The sequence below is a fragment of the Gymnogyps californianus genome, chromosome 4 (assembly GCF_018139145.2).
Source record: "Gymnogyps californianus isolate 813 chromosome 4, ASM1813914v2, whole genome shotgun sequence".
NCBI lineage: Eukaryota > Metazoa > Chordata > Aves > Accipitriformes > Cathartidae > Gymnogyps > Gymnogyps californianus.
Genome location: NC_059474.1, coordinates 9,599,935 through 9,618,180, shown reverse-complemented (window position 1 = coordinate 9,618,180; position 18,246 = coordinate 9,599,935). Strand labels below are relative to the sequence as shown.

Genomic DNA, 18,246 nt, shown 5'->3' with positions numbered 1-18,246 from the left:
GAGCTTTGTGGCTATTATGACTGAGCTTAGCTTGGCTGGAATGTAATGCAGATCAAGGCAACGCATGTCTGCCAGATATTGTGTTTGAGAAGTTTGTTCTGCCTTTTCCTGTACATAAACAGACGACTTCCGTCACCATACAACGTTTCCCAGAAATGCTGAAATGTCTTATCGCATTCTTTTAAGACTGATTTCCTTCCATTTCTACCTGTTCTCAAAGTTTTATTTTGGCATTGCTCAAACTTTATGCCCTGTGGCCTCTTTGATTTTTTTGTGTTCATATACTTTATGCTCTGTGTGATCATTTCTGTATACTAAAATTTGCATTAATCCTTTCTTTTTAGTATTCTGTACAGGTTAAAAATAAATCCGTCTAGATCTCTACTCTGTGTTAAATGTGTTATTCTAGTTTATGGTTAAACTTTTTTTAAATTACAGATATGATTGCCATATTTTTCTTGGGTATAAAGAAACTTGGTATTCATATGTTTTAAAGACTTAAGACTTAATTCAGCAGAAACTCTTGTCCATTAGACATTAATACATCCATTAGACCCCATTAATACATGAAAACATATAGTGAATTTTGGAGAAATTAGAGAAAGTATTCAAGATATTATCTCTGAAAAAGTAATAAATTACATATGCCTGTTTTTAAGTTTCATATCTGCACTGTATGTTTCTTACTAATAATTTGATGTTATCCTTCACTATTTTGCTAGAAAATTTTTCTCCTTTTTTTTCACTCTAATAATTAGGCAGCTATTCTGTTTTGGGCATACAGCCCAGTTCTTAGTAGAACCACCTTTTTAAAGAGTTTGTATATCTCTACTCTCACTATGTTTGTCAGATTTTCTACAATTTTCAGCTGTAAGTTGTTTTGCTGTCCTCACAGACCTTTCGAGATTGTTTAGCTCTGCTAACTCCTTCCGAGAATAATGAGATCTGTTAACCTGAATGTGTCTTCCAGCACTGAAGTCCATTCTTTATTCTACCTAATAGATGTGTATCAAGTAAAGTACCATAAAGCAAAGTACTTGCAAAGGAGTACTAAATGAAGAAAGGTAAAGGAGAAACAAATCAGAGATGTGGAAATAGACTGAGACAAGTATGCAGGCAAGGACAGGAATATAGGAGGTGAAATATTGGACATTTGGAGATGGCAAGTCAGGAGGAATTTGAAGATGATGATAATATTGATTATGAACTTGAACTAATAGCGTATTTGAGAGAGAGAGTAATGAGAACGATGTCATAAAATGGAAAAATATGTTTCATGCTAGAACTAATAACTGCATATATATTTCCTGCAGGACTTCAGAAATTGTGCTATTTCCACAACAAAACCTGCAGCAAATTCTTTCTTCTCTTGAGCTTTTTTCCCTGCATCAATTTCTATTACATTGCATTAACGTTCTTCCTGTTCCTCCAGATGTACATACAGTACTGAGTGAGCTGAAGTCTGCCTCCATGTCACTGTCTAGGCCCAGCAGCTAAGGCTTTTTTATGTCCATTCAGCTTCCTTTTCCAGATTCAAGTTTATTTGAAAACAATACATCTCTACTATAGATCTGTTTTACGTCATACCACAATTCAGCGCTGAGTATTTTCATGCATTAGATAGCTTGCTTAGTGATTGTAGCTTTAAAATTTCTTACACAAGTAAGCAGATAACAATGTCTCCTTTTCAATATCATGGTATTCCATGATGAGTCCAAAGCCAAAATAAAAGTTTTAACTTTAAATAGGTTCTCACAGTACCTATTAAAGCAAATTAATTATCACAAATATAAATTTGTTTGTAGAGGAAACACGCTGAAGAGGAAAGCCCACTGGGGATTTCTAACATGGCTGCTGCGTTTCTGAGAAACTGCCCCTCCCCACCATTTTGTTATTCAAAGGAATAAGTAGTCCTCGCCTCAAACTGTAGGAATGCCACCCTGTATTACAGAAGGAATCAAGCATCCTAGGTAGAAACCAATCATTGTCAATACCAACAGCAAAAAACATTTTCATTATTAGAAAAAAAAAGGAATAGTTTTGATTAACGACTTCTGTTGGCTCAAGCACTTGTGATTTATATGGCAATTTCGTACTTTATTATTCTGGATTCTTGAATGTGGTACATAAATTTACAAATATACAGAGTGCTAGATGTAATGCCTCTCTGTCAAGTACTCACATTTCCCACTCTGACACACTGGGAGGTGTTGACTGACCATTTTGTTTTTAGCATTATATTAAAAGAAATATTTGACATAAAGCTCTGAAATTTTAATTGCTTCTCGTGTATTTCATGACTAACCAAAGATCAGGAAATGCGAAGTGACTGTTGTGATTGCTGTAATCACGTGATGCATGTACCTCTGCACCGATAACTGTGTTAGGCAAGGTTTTATGGGGATTGCTTACAATGGAAACATACAATCCTCCTCCTGACACTGCCTATCATGATTACAGCAATAAGTCTGTTTCTGTTTTCCCAGTCAGTCCTTTCAAGTTGAAGCTTGGATAATGCAAAATCATCCTTAAAATCCTAGCAGTGGGTCTTGCTGTGCACATAATCAAGTTCTAGTGTCGTCTTTCACTGTTAAAGCTTCTCTAGAACCACCAGTCCCTCCCAGCAAGACTCTCATTTTGTGTCTTCCTCAGTACCGTGATCTGATAAGTATGTATGTTCCTCTACAGATCTCCATGACTTCTTACCCACTGTGTTCTTTCTATTATAACCCTTCTTTTTCAGAGAAGTGAGCAGCTAACATACCCCCTGCTGACCCCTTGGCTCTCAGTTGTCTCTAGCCTCAGACTTAAGTAAATCTGCAAGTAAACTCTATTGCTGTACTCCTATCTCTTGCCTTCTTCAGGCCTGTAGTTCGAATTATGCAGTATTAGGAAAGCAGTATTACATTTTGTGTTGTTTCCCTAGTTTCAGCATTCTTCAGTCTTGGTTCTTCATCTCAGAAAGGTCCTTAGGTAAGATCGAGACTCTTACCAGATTCTATTTTCCCTCCTGGTTCTGGATAGTTGCTTTCTCAAGTGTATATGTAGCTTTCTGCCAGGTTCTTCAGGAAATTCCTGCAGACTTTCTGCCAGAGGTTGCTTCAGGAAATCCTTAATGATGTCTAGTTTCCTAATTCTGCACTTACTAGCTCCAGTTGCCACTTTGTCCTCTTATTCAGGTACATTTGGGAATCTCAACCTACTTTATTCAAAAGAGCCATGAACTTTTGACCTGGCATAACTAAGGCAGCAAATTATAAGAGTCTCCAACTACCAGAATGAGTGACTTAAGTGGGAATAGTCTTCATTACACATGGAAAACACTATGTATTAGATTATCTAGTTCTTCATGTTTCTCAGCCTAAAACGAGCAGTGAAAAGTCCATTTTATCTTTGAGCAATTAGTAGCATTCAAAGGAACAATGTGAGCTTCTACAAAACCAGAGACTATTTGCCCAATGAAGGTTTGAAATCATATTCAATTTTATTTTTCCTCTTCAAAAAATCTGTACTGCCATAAGGACTTGCTTAAATCTGATTGCACTCAAGGTCTACCTGTTTATCATTCAGAGTGCCTAATTATACCAGCACTGTGCATAGGCTTGGCTAAAATTAGTGTATTGGCTGAGCAAGCAAAAAATTGTGGCTCTGCTGATTTTCTAGGTGTTTGAATATCACAATAATGGTGAAAGACTCTTCTTCAAGAAGATGCACAGAAGTATGCCATTTTCTCAAAGCTCGTCAGCCAAAACTTTCATGACAAAGCATCTTTCATGGCAAAAAACTTTTATAACAAAGCATAGCAAACTTTGCTTTTAAAAATGCAACCAAATCATCATGACCAGACTCATGAGGAGACTTATTCACAAATTGTGCATATGTCATCAAGTATCTCTGATAGCAATTCATCTCTATGTTCCAAATACAATTTGTGTAGGTATTTCTTTTCAGAGTGTGAGTTTTCAGAGATTGAGATTTCCCCCAATGCACTTCCATTTAAACCAAATGATCAATATTCTTCAGTGTTTTCAATTGTCAATAATGTCAGCATTCTTTCTGAAGCTACATTCGGATAAGGAAGAGCATAGGTGGCACATACTTGACAATTGCAGAGTCCTAGCTTTTTATTTGCAAGTTGCTAAATTCATTATCCCTTTTGTGGGACTGTTTACATCAGTTGGTGAGTGAACGGGAACCGGGAAGGATGATACTGCTGGGAGTAAACTAGCTACACTCTCTAGTTAAAAAACAGACAGTGCTACTGTTTTATGAAGCGTCTCTATTGTGGAGCTCTGTAAGACATATGGAGAGATTCAGTGCATGCTTTTATCAGTTATTATTCTTGATAAAAGGCTGGATATTCCTATTAGTGAAGCCCTGATATAACCTTTGTTTAAATGAGCTTTAGGTCAGACTTACGCTTTGAGTGTCTATATACATCACATCTTGAAGAAATGCTGTTGCTGGAAAGATTTAATTTTTCTTATGGGTCAATATTGAATCCTCTTCAACCTAAAGAACTAATAATATAGTAGTAGGAATTTTCCTAGCCAAGAATTTGATTAAAAAGGAAAGGAGAAGATTATTAAAATAAAGGTTCATTTACTATGGACTATCACCACCAAAATTTATAAAGAAGTTGTACATTCCTGGCCGAAGACAAAAGCCCTTAAGTGCCTCTGTTCATATCTTACAAGTCTGTAGTTATTAAATGGTTATTGACTTTAAATGCATTTTCTGTGGGGATAACTTAAATTAGTTTTAACTGAAAATGTATGATTTTTTGTTTGTTTGTTTAGGAAGGAGATTCCAAGTGAACAAGTGAAACACGCTGATAGAGAGCAAGCAAAGCGTATAGTTTACTCAGTGGTTTATGGAGCAGGTAGGCATTTTTAGAAAAAAAAAAAACAGCTATAGGAGATTCATATTTTATACATAATTTATATAAGTAGACAGAATTTCTAAAGGTGAATAAAAATTTATCAGTATTACATTTTTATTTTTATTAAAGATTATGAAATAACCTACCCAGTATCAAAATTATCAAATTAATACAGCCACATTGACATATACAAAGATTACTCTGATTTTGTATTTATTTGCTGCTGATGTAACTGAAGCATTTGTCTTTATCTAAAATAAGTTTAATTTTGAGTGGACTTTGCATTCTGTCAGTGTGTAGACAAAGATAAGAATAACTGCAATGAAATTAAAAGAACTCCAATATTGTCTCAAAACATGTTTATAGAATCTAGAATGGCTGAGGTTGAAGGGACCTCTGGAGGTCATCAGATCCAGCCCCCCTGCCCAAGCAGGGACATCTAGAGCTGGTTCCCCAGGACCGTGTCCAGACAGCTTTTGAATGTCTGCAAGAATGGAGACTCCACAGCCTCCCTGGGCAACCTATGCCAGTGCTCAGTCACACTCACAGTATAGAAGTGTTTCCTTATTTTAGATCTTAATGTTTGCTGCCATTTCTTCACAACTGCAGAAAACCTGCAAAAATCCACACTGTTACCCATTCTGCCTAAGTCCTGCCCAGGTCCTAGATAAGTCACGACGTTCTGCATACTTTCCAAAACTGCCTACCATTTCTTAAATGATGCCCAACTCTCCTTATGCTTCATACATGCTTAGAATTACCTTTTCTGGGAAGACAGATGCATATGTATCATCAGCCTACAAGCTCTTGTGAATTTGTTTTAGTGAACAGCTAACTAAACTTTATGTAGGTCTTCTGGAGAAATCCAAAAGCTCTACAGAAGATGAGTACTTGGAAAACTCATTTAGGAAATGAGAGCCCTAGCTTGCAGGCTTTATTTAGCTTGGAAGAACTTAAAACTACATCTTGGGTTCCTGGGTGAGAATGCTTTCTAAACCATCTTTTTCAGTGAGTCATCAATAGTCTTTGAACCAAAGGCGGAGTTGGCTAAGGGCATTCCATTTATTGTTTAGGGCATTCAACTGGGAAGGGGAGAAACACACTTCAATTTCAGCTCTCCAGAATATCTATTTCATGTATAGGGATGTGTGTAGATTATATACACACATATAAGAATATATATACACATGTGCATTTTTACATTAAGCTGTATTGCATTTTAAACATCTGTGTTTAAAATCTATATTAAAAAAGCCCAGCACTAGCTCCCTGCAATGTAAATTCAGACCTTCCCATGCCGAGACTGGAATCAAATCTCCTATTTCCAGCCTGAATGTTTTCATCACTAGATTATTTTACAAAATGCAAGCATTAGCACCCCTGCCCCTTGGTCCATGCAGATGCTACACATTTGCTATCTGTTCCCTTCACTCTGGGTGGAACAGGCAGATACCTGACTTAATCAGACTGAATCACCACCAGTTGAATGCCCTGTAGTTCTGGGCTACAATGTACAATCTCTACCCTGTAGGCTAGAGCCTCCCTCGGTAGAGCCTATGTCTGTCTACTCATGCTATAGAGAACTTAGATGATTAGATTAAGCAGAGTATTGGCACTCCTTCACTTGCTCTGTACCAGGCACTAACCATTTCAGTGCAGCAGTGCTTGATTTAAGTATCTCCATTTACTTGTTTGTGCTTCGTCTCCCTCTCTGTCAAATGAGGGCAGTTGAAGCACCTGAAAGATAGTAAGATGCTTCAGTTCATTAGCAGTGTGATCAGATCCTAATTAAGACATAACATGGAGTAATATCATTAAACTATTTAGATGGAAACTGGGCTGACAAAAAATAGTTGTTAGATACCTGAAATTGATGGACTGAATTCCACCCACAGTTTGCAACCCTTCAAAAGATGGCTATCTTCTCATTAAGGAGACATTTTGATACAACTGAAGAGTGTGAATAATACTTATTTATTTCACTTCTTTTGGGATTTAAAAATACAGAAGCATTCCCTGAGGAGCTTGCCTGTATTATGCTTACAGGAGTTAATGAAAGTCTTTCATGTAGTAAATAGTAACCTTTTTTTTCTTTTTGTTTTCTTAGCTTTAGGTTACACTTGGTTCATATTTTCAAGGTCTTTTCTGTAATCCTGGAGGATAGAAAATAGTATAATAAAGAAAGAAGAGTCTCATTATGTCTAGGAGTTGGTACTTTAATAAATATACCAAATATTGAGAGGGATGACAGTATTACTGTCTTTTGCTTGGTTTGGAGCAATTCAATTCACCTGCTTCTGCCTCAGTCATCTTGTAAAACTGAAGCACAGACAACTTAAACATCTGTAAAATACGGAATTAATTCCATTCAATGGCAGTATGTTCAAGCCCTGAATTGACATAGAGGGATGTCAAGATGTTTAAATGAAAAGCAGAGAAACTAATGATATTTTCTGTTTTGAAAGATGTATTGCAGAATGGAGAACACTAAAACTCACAGGCTGCTGCTAACAATTCCTCTGGCACAGATAACTCAAGGAGAGTGCTCAGTGAAGCTTTAGTCCACTCCTGAGCATTGCTTAGCATGGCCTATGCTCCTGCATTGTGGAACATGATCTGACACAATTATGTGACTGTACCTTCCCCTCTTTTTGCTTCCCAGGAACTGCATTTCCCTGGCACCTTTCAGACTTCCGTACTGATATGGTGGCTTAATTTTCCTACTATCTTATGCATTACTTTGTTCTGTATATCAATAGTTCTTTAAATGGATAACATGGACAAACTTAGATGTTACAGTTCTCTAAGGAAGTCACAGCAGTCTCCTAGCTGTTAAAAATATGTGCTTTAGCAGACAGATTTTTCATTTGCTGACCCAGGAAGAAAAATCAAATTAATTAGATGTCAAATAAAAGTACAGACCTATAATAGCTCAGCAAGATTCATCCTGGATGTCTTGTGAATTTCTTCTTCTAGCACCTTGTCCAGGCTGGTGTTCCTGCAGCTCAGTGCAGATCCTGGCATAACTGAGAACAAAATGCTACAGAATTGTTCTGAAATGCACATCAGACTGACAGTGATGGCATTTAGGTGGCTGAAATCTTCTCTCTTTCAAAAATGCTAGATAACTTTTTTTGACAGTATTACTGTGACAATAACTATTCTATGCCTTTGGTGCCTTGAGACGTCGCCTCTCAGCTTATGTTATTTGCAGACACAGTGCTGTGCAGCTGACAAATATATCTGTCTTTCAAACCTCATATGACTAATGTTGATGTATGTTTTATTTTTACTGGATCTGTTTGGTTTATAAATGTGTTTAAACTGTAGTTCTTAGTTTATATTTTCACACTCTGGAAAACTGTCTTCAGCTTTTTTCCACCTTATCTTATAAATGCTCTTAGATCCAACATAATATATATCGTGCACCTATATCCTATCCAAAAGCTATTATTCCTTTCTCTCTCTTTTTCCAATGCTTTTATCTCACAACTTGGACCCAGATTTTTACAGACATTGAGGAGTCTAAGACTACTTGAAATCCGTAGGACTAGACTCTTAACGGCCTTTCTAAAATCAGGCTACTTGGTCTGATTGCTTCAGCAGTTAAGTTTTTCTGTGATTTCTACACCAAATCTAAAGCTTCTAGCTAAACTCAACCAGCCACATCTCCATCCTTTTTTAGATCTTCATTCACATTTGTGTTTGTTTAAAATTGATTTCAAATTCTTTATCTGCTCCTCAGAGTTTGCAGATTTCAACACTGAACTAGCAAAATGATACTTAAAGCAACAAAGTTGTTCTGTGAACAAAAGAGATTTCAACCACATTGTAGGTATAAATTATAACTAGGATTTTCTTAATTACATACTTCTTATATATTTCTTATTAAGTATATTCTTAATCCAGTTATTTCAGTAAAACATTCAAGCTCAAAGTTAAAAATCTGCTTTTTTGAAATATGATTGTAGTATATCAGATCTGTCCTCTTTCATAGAGATAAGTAAAGTTAACTAATTCCACTAATTGTGAATGTAACAGTGCTATGTAGTGTATGTAGTGGATTTCTGTTCTGCTTTTTTGCATAATAAAGCTAATTTCTTTACCACCAGGTAAAGAACGTCTTGCTCACTGCCTGGGAATTACTCCTCTTCAAGCCAGTCAATTTATAGAGAGTTTTATGCAAAAATACAAGAAAGTACATGAATTTACAAAGAAAACCATTGAACAATGCCGAAATAAAGGTAATCCAAAGTCTGTAAGCATATTTTTGTTTACTGATCAGCACTGTGTGAAAGTGGTGAAGACAAAGATTCAGCTCGACCCAAATTCAGGTAGTTATAGGACAAGAAAAAAGATAGAACATCATTTCTTAGTGAATCATTTTTTTTTCTTTTTTAACGCTAAGAGGAGCTGGTTAAACCTGTCTGCCTTTTCTCAGAAAGATGCTAACAGAATAAGACGTCTGTTCTCAGAGTGAACCCTACTTAATGTCAAGTTACACTGCATCATTTTGACATATAATGTACTCCAACACAAAAAAGCCCAAGGAATCTTTTACTTAATAAATATGCTAAATGGCTGCTGGACCATGGAAGTTCAGCCATTTAGTCAAAGAGCCAATTTACAGAGCCAATTTTTTTTTAATGTATTTTTTCTTTGCATCATTCGGAATTTATGTTCTTGAAGTTCAGGTGGTATCTGTGATGACAGATGTGTGCAGAGTGCTTCTTGGAGCCAGCAGCTGCAAACTCTTCTTGCATCAAATTTGTTGTTAGTCTACATATTAATTTATATTTAGTGAATCCTAGGAGTGCAGTAATTTGAGGAGAGAAAATATAGCTGCTTGAAATATTGTCTTTTAAAAGCTAATTAGCAGAACTGTCAAAATTGATTTCTTTTGTTTCTTAATAGGGTATACAGTACTAAGGCATTTTGTAGAAATAAATAGTAAATTTGCAATATAATATTACCCATCATTGTATGGGTGAGTGTCATGATAGAAATATGTAACTGACTTCCAGTCATGAAAATGGATACTATTCCTTTTTTGTACTTTGTAGGGCTTAAAAATCTACTGGAAGCATGAACTGTCATTGTGTCACGCAGTTGCATTCCTTTGTTCAGTAATATTACTAAAGAAAAGTGAAGTTACTGAAAATCTATTTTTAACTATAATTAAGCCCAACATATCTAGTAAAATATTACACATTTATTATATATTTTTGATCTTTTTAAAATAACATAGCATTCTTTTCTTAAAGGTGAATGAATTTCAGTAACCAGGCTTCTGTGATAAAGAATCTGGTTTATGAGTTTAGTAGACAAGAGTGTCATAACTAATGTCCTTGACTGTCATCAAAGCACACTTGTCTAATTAGTACTTACTCCTCCTCTCACTCCAATCTAGCAACCATTTTTTTAACTATTAATGGTAGAAGAACAATCTGTTTTGGTTGTACAAGCTCAAAAAATCTGCAGCAGGTCAACATTATTTAATATTTTTCTTGTTAATCCACCTCAGATTCCAACTTTCCAACGAAAACATTCCAATCTAGTGAGCTCATTGTAAGGTAACTTTACTTATCTGCAGTTCAAAGGTGAACAGCACCCACCTGACTAATATTATTTGGGTGTTATGAATGTCTGATACTCTGTGTAGACATGATAAGCATATAAATAATACTAATTTGTGATGAAGATATTTTTGTTAGTGTATTACTATATATGTTATTATATTGTTGTTTTTTGATGACATTGTCAACATATTACAAAGACTACATTAAGACCTCGTTCAAATATGTATTTGCAGATTAATCTTTGACCACAGAAGCATACTCTGCCACTATTATATGAAAGATGTTTTTTGTTTGGGGATGCTAATCAGCTATGAGTATTGCAAGGGTGATTCTGTTGTGGAGACACACCACACAGGAATAAGGATATTACAGTAAATCTATTTTTCCCTGAGAATCCAATGTTTCAAGAATTCCATCTTTAGATACTGTTCTTCATGGAAAATCTTAGTTAAATTGGGAAGACTGATTTGCCAAAGAATATCCTAACCTCCAGATAATTCAGCTCCTTGTTCCAAAACTGATATTTTATTATCAGTGCTCCTGGAAATATACTAATTCGCAGAAAGCTGTACTAATTGAGCAGAACTATCTTCATCCTCTGCACACAAGTCTGGGTGCGTGTTGTCCATAGTAAGGTCATAACTTTGTGTTTGAAGAGGTCTGCTTACCACATGTGCTTGTATATCTTGGTTGCCAAAGAGGAGATGACTCTGTGGCAGTCTGAACTTCCATGGTATCTAATGACAATTCATGGATAGTCAAGGTGATCAGAAGTATAACGAAAGATTTTGTAAAGATATATTTTTCACATGGATGATTTTTCATTTTTCTTAAAATAAGAAAAGAAGTTCAGTTTTGAAGATAAGCTGAGATAAGGTTTTGTGTGTTATTTTGACAAGAGGATCCTCACATCTCTTTTCCTCTGTCAGCTCCTCTCACTTCCCCTCCAAAATAGTTGTTTTGCCAAAATACATCATTAGGCCTAACATAAAGCTTTAACTGTGTTTTCATGTGTTTCTTTTAAACTAAAAAACCCCACCACACTAGAGTTAAGGAAGTTTGGCTGTGAAAGGGACATGAAAATACCACATAAAGAAAATGGAAAAAAAGTTATAACTTTGGGTTTTTTCCCCAAAAGTATTTGATAATTTTGGGAAATATTCATTAATGATTTAATTACGCTACAAATTGATTTTTCTTTGCTATTCCCAAGTAACTGTGTATTGCATGGAAAGCTCTAATTATGGCTGCTAATAGATAGCTAATTCTGCTAATTCTGCTGGGTAGTTATAGTTTCATCTCCCACAGAGAGAGTTTGCTGGTATATCAGTAGACATTCCTAATGAAACTACAGCTTGAATGAACAGAAGTTTTCCTTGTATAACATGTACCAATTTTCTGAATGAAATAATTCTTAAACCAAAAATACAATAAGCATTTCAGGTTTAAATAAGAGAAGCTCTGACTATTTTCGGTGGGCAAAATATTAAATTGATTCAGGCAGCACATAATTACAAAAATCTATATTTTCAAAAAGAATTTTTGAAATTTAATTTTAATCACTCTAAGAATACTAATTTCTATTTAAATCCTACAAGGTTATGTGGTTTCCATAATGGGACGTAAAAGACCACTGGCTAATATCAATGCACAGGATTACAAACTACGCACTCAAGCGGAGAGGCAGGCTGTCAATTTTGTTGTTCAAGGTAAAAAACTGCCTACCTACCTGCCTACTTACCTACCAATCTCTTTATCTGTGCTTGGCTTTAGTGGACAACAACTCTGATAATCTCAAAAGAATGAATATTCTAGTAGTCTGCAAGGGTCAACTAATGAGGCATGAGTTTTACTATAAAAGAGAAGTTTAAATGATGTATTGTATCTACCTTGGAAATTGTCAGTAAACAGTATCATAATAATAATAGTAACAACAGTATCAATGTTCTAATACACCGTAGTGTTCTGTGGTATTTAAATATAGATATCGATATAAACTACATATATAGAGAATATCTAGAATTCAGTGCTTCAGATGTATTGTTCTCTTAAAACATTTTCCTTTCTGGTTTTGACAGTTTGTTACTCCAAAAGGGTTTCTGTGATTATGCTGCTTACAGATTCTAGCTTTTATTTTGCCAGATAGCTTTAGTTTAAGAAATACACAACATTACAAGAATCATGCATTGTTGTTATTTGTTTTGAAACCCAACTCATTCTTTGTAAGGAACGTTCAAACTTAATTCTGTGGAGGGCAAGAAAAAAGGTGTTTTTTCACAGAAAAACATTGCAAATTTTCCATATAGGTTGGAAATGTAAAAATCAGCATAAAGGGCTCAAGTGTTAGTTAATCTGATGCATTAACATACTCTGTTTAAATCACTTGGGGCTCAGTCTTATACAGAATTTAGCCACCTAAAGAGAAAAATAAAAACTGAGCTGGCAGTCCAAGACTGAGATCCCTCCTACCAATCTGCCCCTTGGAAGAATTATTTTTTTAATTGGATGATGCTGACAGGGTTTTCATTAAGTTATATTGGAAGTGTACAATTTACAGGCAAGTAAAAAGTGCTTTCTAGACATGGTGATGGCATGCTTTTTATAAAGTGATTTGAATTTTCCTTTTGAAAGGATCAAGTGTTTTTTTCTTTTTTTCCCTCAACAAATATTATTCATTTTAATGTTTCATTTTAAAAATTACTTAAGTATTTATGTCATGTTTGACACTCCTTATAATTAGTAACTGAATGTGTACAGATCTGGAGTTCTAATATATACCCTGTTGCTTGAATAATAGTTGTGCTCAAGTAATGGCTACCTTGCTGTAGTAGGCACCCAACTGTAGAATTTTAAAATATCCTTATAAAATCTGCAGCAAAGCTTGCACACTTGTAACACTGGGCATGCCTGTACAACCTTCTCCAGAGGCTTGTGTTCAGTTTACCTGGGTTTCCATCCAGCTGGCCAGCAGCCCTCTCCAGTTGAAGGCACAATGCTTGAGCTAATGAAGCGAGTCCTGCTGAGTGTACAGTGTAGCATTAATAAAGCTACACGGCCTTCTGAGCAGCACTTGCTTATGTCCATCTGTCCAAAGAGCTTGGAGCTGAGGCAAAGCTATCACAAGACTGTCTACGAAACCCTCACTTGTATGTACCTACAATAATAAGATTATAATATTTCATTGTCGATTCAAATAATACTGGAAGGACAAATCTGATGAAAAATAGTGTAACTGTTATTCAAAACATGTAATATTAGAAGGTGTGATGAAGCATGGATTAAGAACTCTAAAATATTCAGTATTCCCAAATTTTATAAAAAAGTTCATTCTGGACTACAAAAATTTTTTAATTTCAGGATTTTTAGCTATGAGATAATATTTTAAGACTGTGAAAACTTTCTAAATTATTCTAAAACATTTTATCACAGTGTAGTGAACTGCATTTAACGTGTGTGTTTTATAACTATATCTAATAGTCTAATTTAAGCAGTTTGCATTTTGGTTATGGTAGCAGCAACTGATAGCAGAAGACTTCTGATGTATGACAATAGAGAGGAACATAGAGTTCCAGCTTTAACTTAGTACAACTAGATTTCCCACAGTTCTTTCACAGTGTTTTTTCTCTTTTGGAATATTTCCCAGGTCAGTAGTCTTTACCAATCTACAGCATAATATTCTTCAGTTATAATTCAGCTCTACCTAACCACATAGAGCAAACCATTTATTTTATTTTTTATTATTTATTTATAATTGTGGCAAAATCAACCAGAAGGATATAATTATTTTCTTTTAAAATATTTAAAGTAGTGTATCTCTAAAAATCATATCTCAGAAAGAAAAAAATTTGAGAATTCTTTTGTCTTTTATTACTTTACATTGTTTCATGAAGAATACATATAGAACATATGTATTGTGATGGACTAAATGCTCAATTATATAATTTTATTCTCACAACCCCTAAGAAGATATTTACCTGACCTTTGCTGAAACATCCTTTCTTACTTTTTATATCAATGTGTCCCTTTTTGTGTTGTATTGAATCCGTTTGACATATCATTTGAACAGGAAAACAAGATAGGTATTTGAGGCTAAATTCGCAATTAGATATAGCCATCTCAATAATCAGCTGTGGATCTGCACTTGATACAGTTAATGAGTAAAACAGAGGTTCAGTATGGGATTCAGAGAAGGCAGTTTGTCATAGAAAACCATGAAGAAAGAAGAGGTGTTAAGTCTGTCTCCTCAATCTCTTAGATATTCTCTCATAGCCAAAAGGGTCAACCATGTCCTGAGGTGCATCAAGCACAGCGTAACTAGCTGGTCGAGGGAGGTGATTGTCCCACTCAACACTGCACTGGTGCAGCCCCACCTTGAGTACTGTGTGCAGTTTCGGGCGCCTCAATATGAGGAGGACATCAAACTATTAGAGTGTGTCCAGAGGAGAGCAACCAAGATGGTGAAAGGTCTCTAGGGTAAGACTTACAAGGAGCGGCTGAGGTGACTTGGTTTGTTCAGCTTGGAGAAGAGAAGGCTGAGGGGTGACCTCATTGCAGTCTACAACTTCCTCAAGGTGGACAGCAGAGGTGGAGGTGCTGATCTCTCTCTGGCGGCCAGCGATAGGACATGAGGAAATGGAATGAAGCTGCGCCAGGGGAAGTTCAGATTGGACATTAGGAAAAGGTTCTTCATTGAGAGGGTGGTCAGTCACTGGAACAGGCTCCCCAGGGAAGTGGTCATGGCACCAAGCCTGTCAGAGTTCAAGGAGCGTCTTGACAATGCTCTTAGTCGTATGGTTTAGTTTTAGGTAGTCCTGTGAGGAGCAGGGAGTTGGACTTGATGATCCTTATGGATCCCTTCCAACTTGAGATATTCTGTGATTCTGTGATTCTATGATTATCTCCCAGCAGAGTACCCTTACCATTTGCCTACCTGGCCGTTCTTTATCCCTACTCTGGAAGTTGAACCATTTGGAAGAAAGAATTCAAAATTCATTGAGTTAGGGGGTGCGAAAAGGAAGATGTCTATGGTCTAGCACGTTTAGGATATCTGATGGGACAAGGAGAATTATGGCTTCCAATCCTTACTTAAAGGGTTGTTTCTGTATTTTATCTGATAAATCTTTATGTAAAATGTATTAAACCCCTGTTGCATGGTTCAGAAGAGGCCCCTTCACCAAACTGCAGGCGTGGAGAATCATTCTGCCTCTTGATCACCAGAAATGCGTAATCTGTTATGTAACATGACACTGTTTTATGCACCACTGCTCTTAACACTGTAATGTAATGAATATACATTACATACACATGGAAATATGAAAAAGCATAAAATTAAGTTTCCAAATGGAAATGTAGCGCTGAAACAATGTTCTAACCTTTTGTGACATTAAATTTTAATTGATTTATAGGTAAATTTTAATTCCAATTTAGAGTTAGATAATTTCAGACATTTTTTATAAAAAGCAATTTTTCAACTCATGGCCATGACTGACAAATTCACCTTTAAGTAACACATAATTTCATATTATTATTTTCTGGTTTTAATTAACATGTAATTATTTAGTTTGTTATTTATTAATCTTATGATCTGTTTCACATATTACATGAATTGAATCTGCTAGTTTTACAAATTCTTATAATTCAGAATCTTCAGATGTTTTTCATTCCTATGCCATAGTTCCAAGAAGAACATTTTCCTTTTGCATGCTTTAAATTAAAAGCAGATAACTTTCTTTCACAGGATCTGCAGCTGATCTTTGTAAAATGGCTATGGTGGAGATTTTTACCTCTGTTGTCATTTCTCCGACTTTAACAGCCAGGTTAGTAATGAATGACTGCAAAACTGTTTGGTTTTAAAACAAAATTAGTTGAAATGAATGTATTTCTGGCATTTTAAGCAACTGCAGAAGTATTGTGTATACCTGTGAATCTTTTAACGAGCAGGGACTTGTGGGATGGTTTTATACATTCAGAGTTATATCTTTGTGCTTAAATGGTTGGATCTGTACATCCATTCCAAGGCGATGAAGTACCCTGGGGCCATTTAAACTCAGTCAGATCTAGTTCAGTGGTAGTTCCGCGTCTTTGAAATCAAGCCCGCTGATCATATCCTTCCTGTATTTTGAGTGTATTGTACAATGGGAACTGAACATTCAATGGGCTGGGAAAAAAACAGGAATCAGGAAACCAGCGCTCAAGCAAAATAAATGAACATTTTTTATTCTTGTATAGATGGCTTTCCTTTGCTAAAGAAAAGTTAGGTCATCATGATTCTCTTCTGTTGTGACTGCTCATAGTTGGGTAAGAGATCATAGAATGTCCTCCAGATTTTTATGCCACTAGCAGAAATAATGAAGTCTACTTTTCCTGTAATAAAGCATGGAGGGGATGGTGCAGAGAGTCAGTGAGCATTATTATTTGCTGCAATAGAAAGATACTTTGAAGGCAAACATGCAGGAAAAAAACCAAATAAATGGATTCTCATCTTTCGTAATGCTATAGTAAACAATCCAGTAGAACATGAATTTTTGCAGTAGAAGTTCAGATAAAAGCAGAGATAGCAGGTAGGGCAGAACATCAGTGTTTCAGTTGTCATCCAGAAGGGGAAATCATAAAAACTTAGCTGTAGCAATCATGTATTAAGGACTTCAGTGGGAGTTTAGGTCAGTACAAAGTAACAGGGTTTGGCCTTCCAAACATACTTTGCCGTTATGTGTAATATCTAACCCTATAAATACTCTGTGTTTATTTGTGTGTGTATCACTTATAGCAGTGTTGTCTTATTTGATCAATGTTTCAAAATGTAATTTCTGATTACAAATATAAATTGCATGTGTTGAATTCAAAGGTAGAGTCACTCCTATGTCAAAAATAAAACTTGTTCTGAGTAACACTCTTAAGTGTTCTTGCAACTTCTTGAGCAAAATACTGTTGAACTATTACCAAAAAAAAAAGAAATAAGTGGCCCGCTAGTACAAATCTGAAATGGGAAATGGTTCTTTGGTGGAGATACTGCATGCATTCAGACAATGATACATTTATGTATTAAATGTTGGATGATGTGTTGTACGTTTTGGGACAGATTCTCTGTGCTGACTATAATTCTTTCTGCTGCCTGAGTTGTACGAAGAGACCAGAATCTGGCAGCTGTGGCCTGGTTGAAAATTTCTGTAGCAGGCATAACTTTGAGTTAGATTAGCGGTAGAGCAGCTGCCTTCTGGGACAAGCAGCCAACAGTCTTTAATGGAGGAGGCAAGTGGAGGTGGTGAGAGGGCAAAGAACATACTCCCTTCTGCAGTTCCTACCTAGAACACAGATCTTTAGGTTCAATAACTAGCTGTTTGTTGTAATTCTGAGAAAGCCGAAGTTTTTTGCAACTAATGCCGTGTCTGATAAAGCTCATGAACGTTTTCTTCTCTCAACAGAAAATTTTACTTGGGTTGTCCTTTCTCAAAACTATTTCTTCTAAAGAAGTAGTGTCACCAAATGGCTGAGGAGGTAGCAGACATGGGGAAGTATTGAAGTTTTACATGTTGAATTCCCTTGTATTGTGAAAGCATAGGGGAATGGCTACACCAGATATCAGAAAAGTATCACTGCCTATCCTTCTTATTCCTATCATAAATATCACAGCTGGGAAAGACCAAGACTGCAAGGGCATCTAAAAGAGACAGACTGTTTTAAACTGGAATTTTGAACTCCTGCCAGCCATTAACAACCTGATGGCTTTGCTAAAGGAGAACATTTTAATAGTCACTAATGGCTCCTTGCTGTAATATTTAGTAGGTA

General features: G+C 35.8%; 1 protein-coding gene across 1 annotated transcript in view; it reads left to right on the top strand.

Annotated features, from left to right (window-relative positions):
• POLN (DNA polymerase nu) overlaps positions 1-18,246 on the top strand; it is a 118,879-nt gene that overhangs the window by 78,797 nt on the left and 21,836 nt on the right. Inside the window, exons 19-22 of the mRNA XM_050896655.1 lie at positions 4,800-4,882; positions 8,995-9,126; positions 12,060-12,170; positions 16,199-16,277. Coding sequence (XP_050752612.1) covers positions 4,800-4,882; positions 8,995-9,126; positions 12,060-12,170; positions 16,199-16,277 — 405 coding nt within the window. The remainder of the gene's footprint in view (positions 1-4,799; positions 4,883-8,994; positions 9,127-12,059; positions 12,171-16,198; positions 16,278-18,246) is intronic.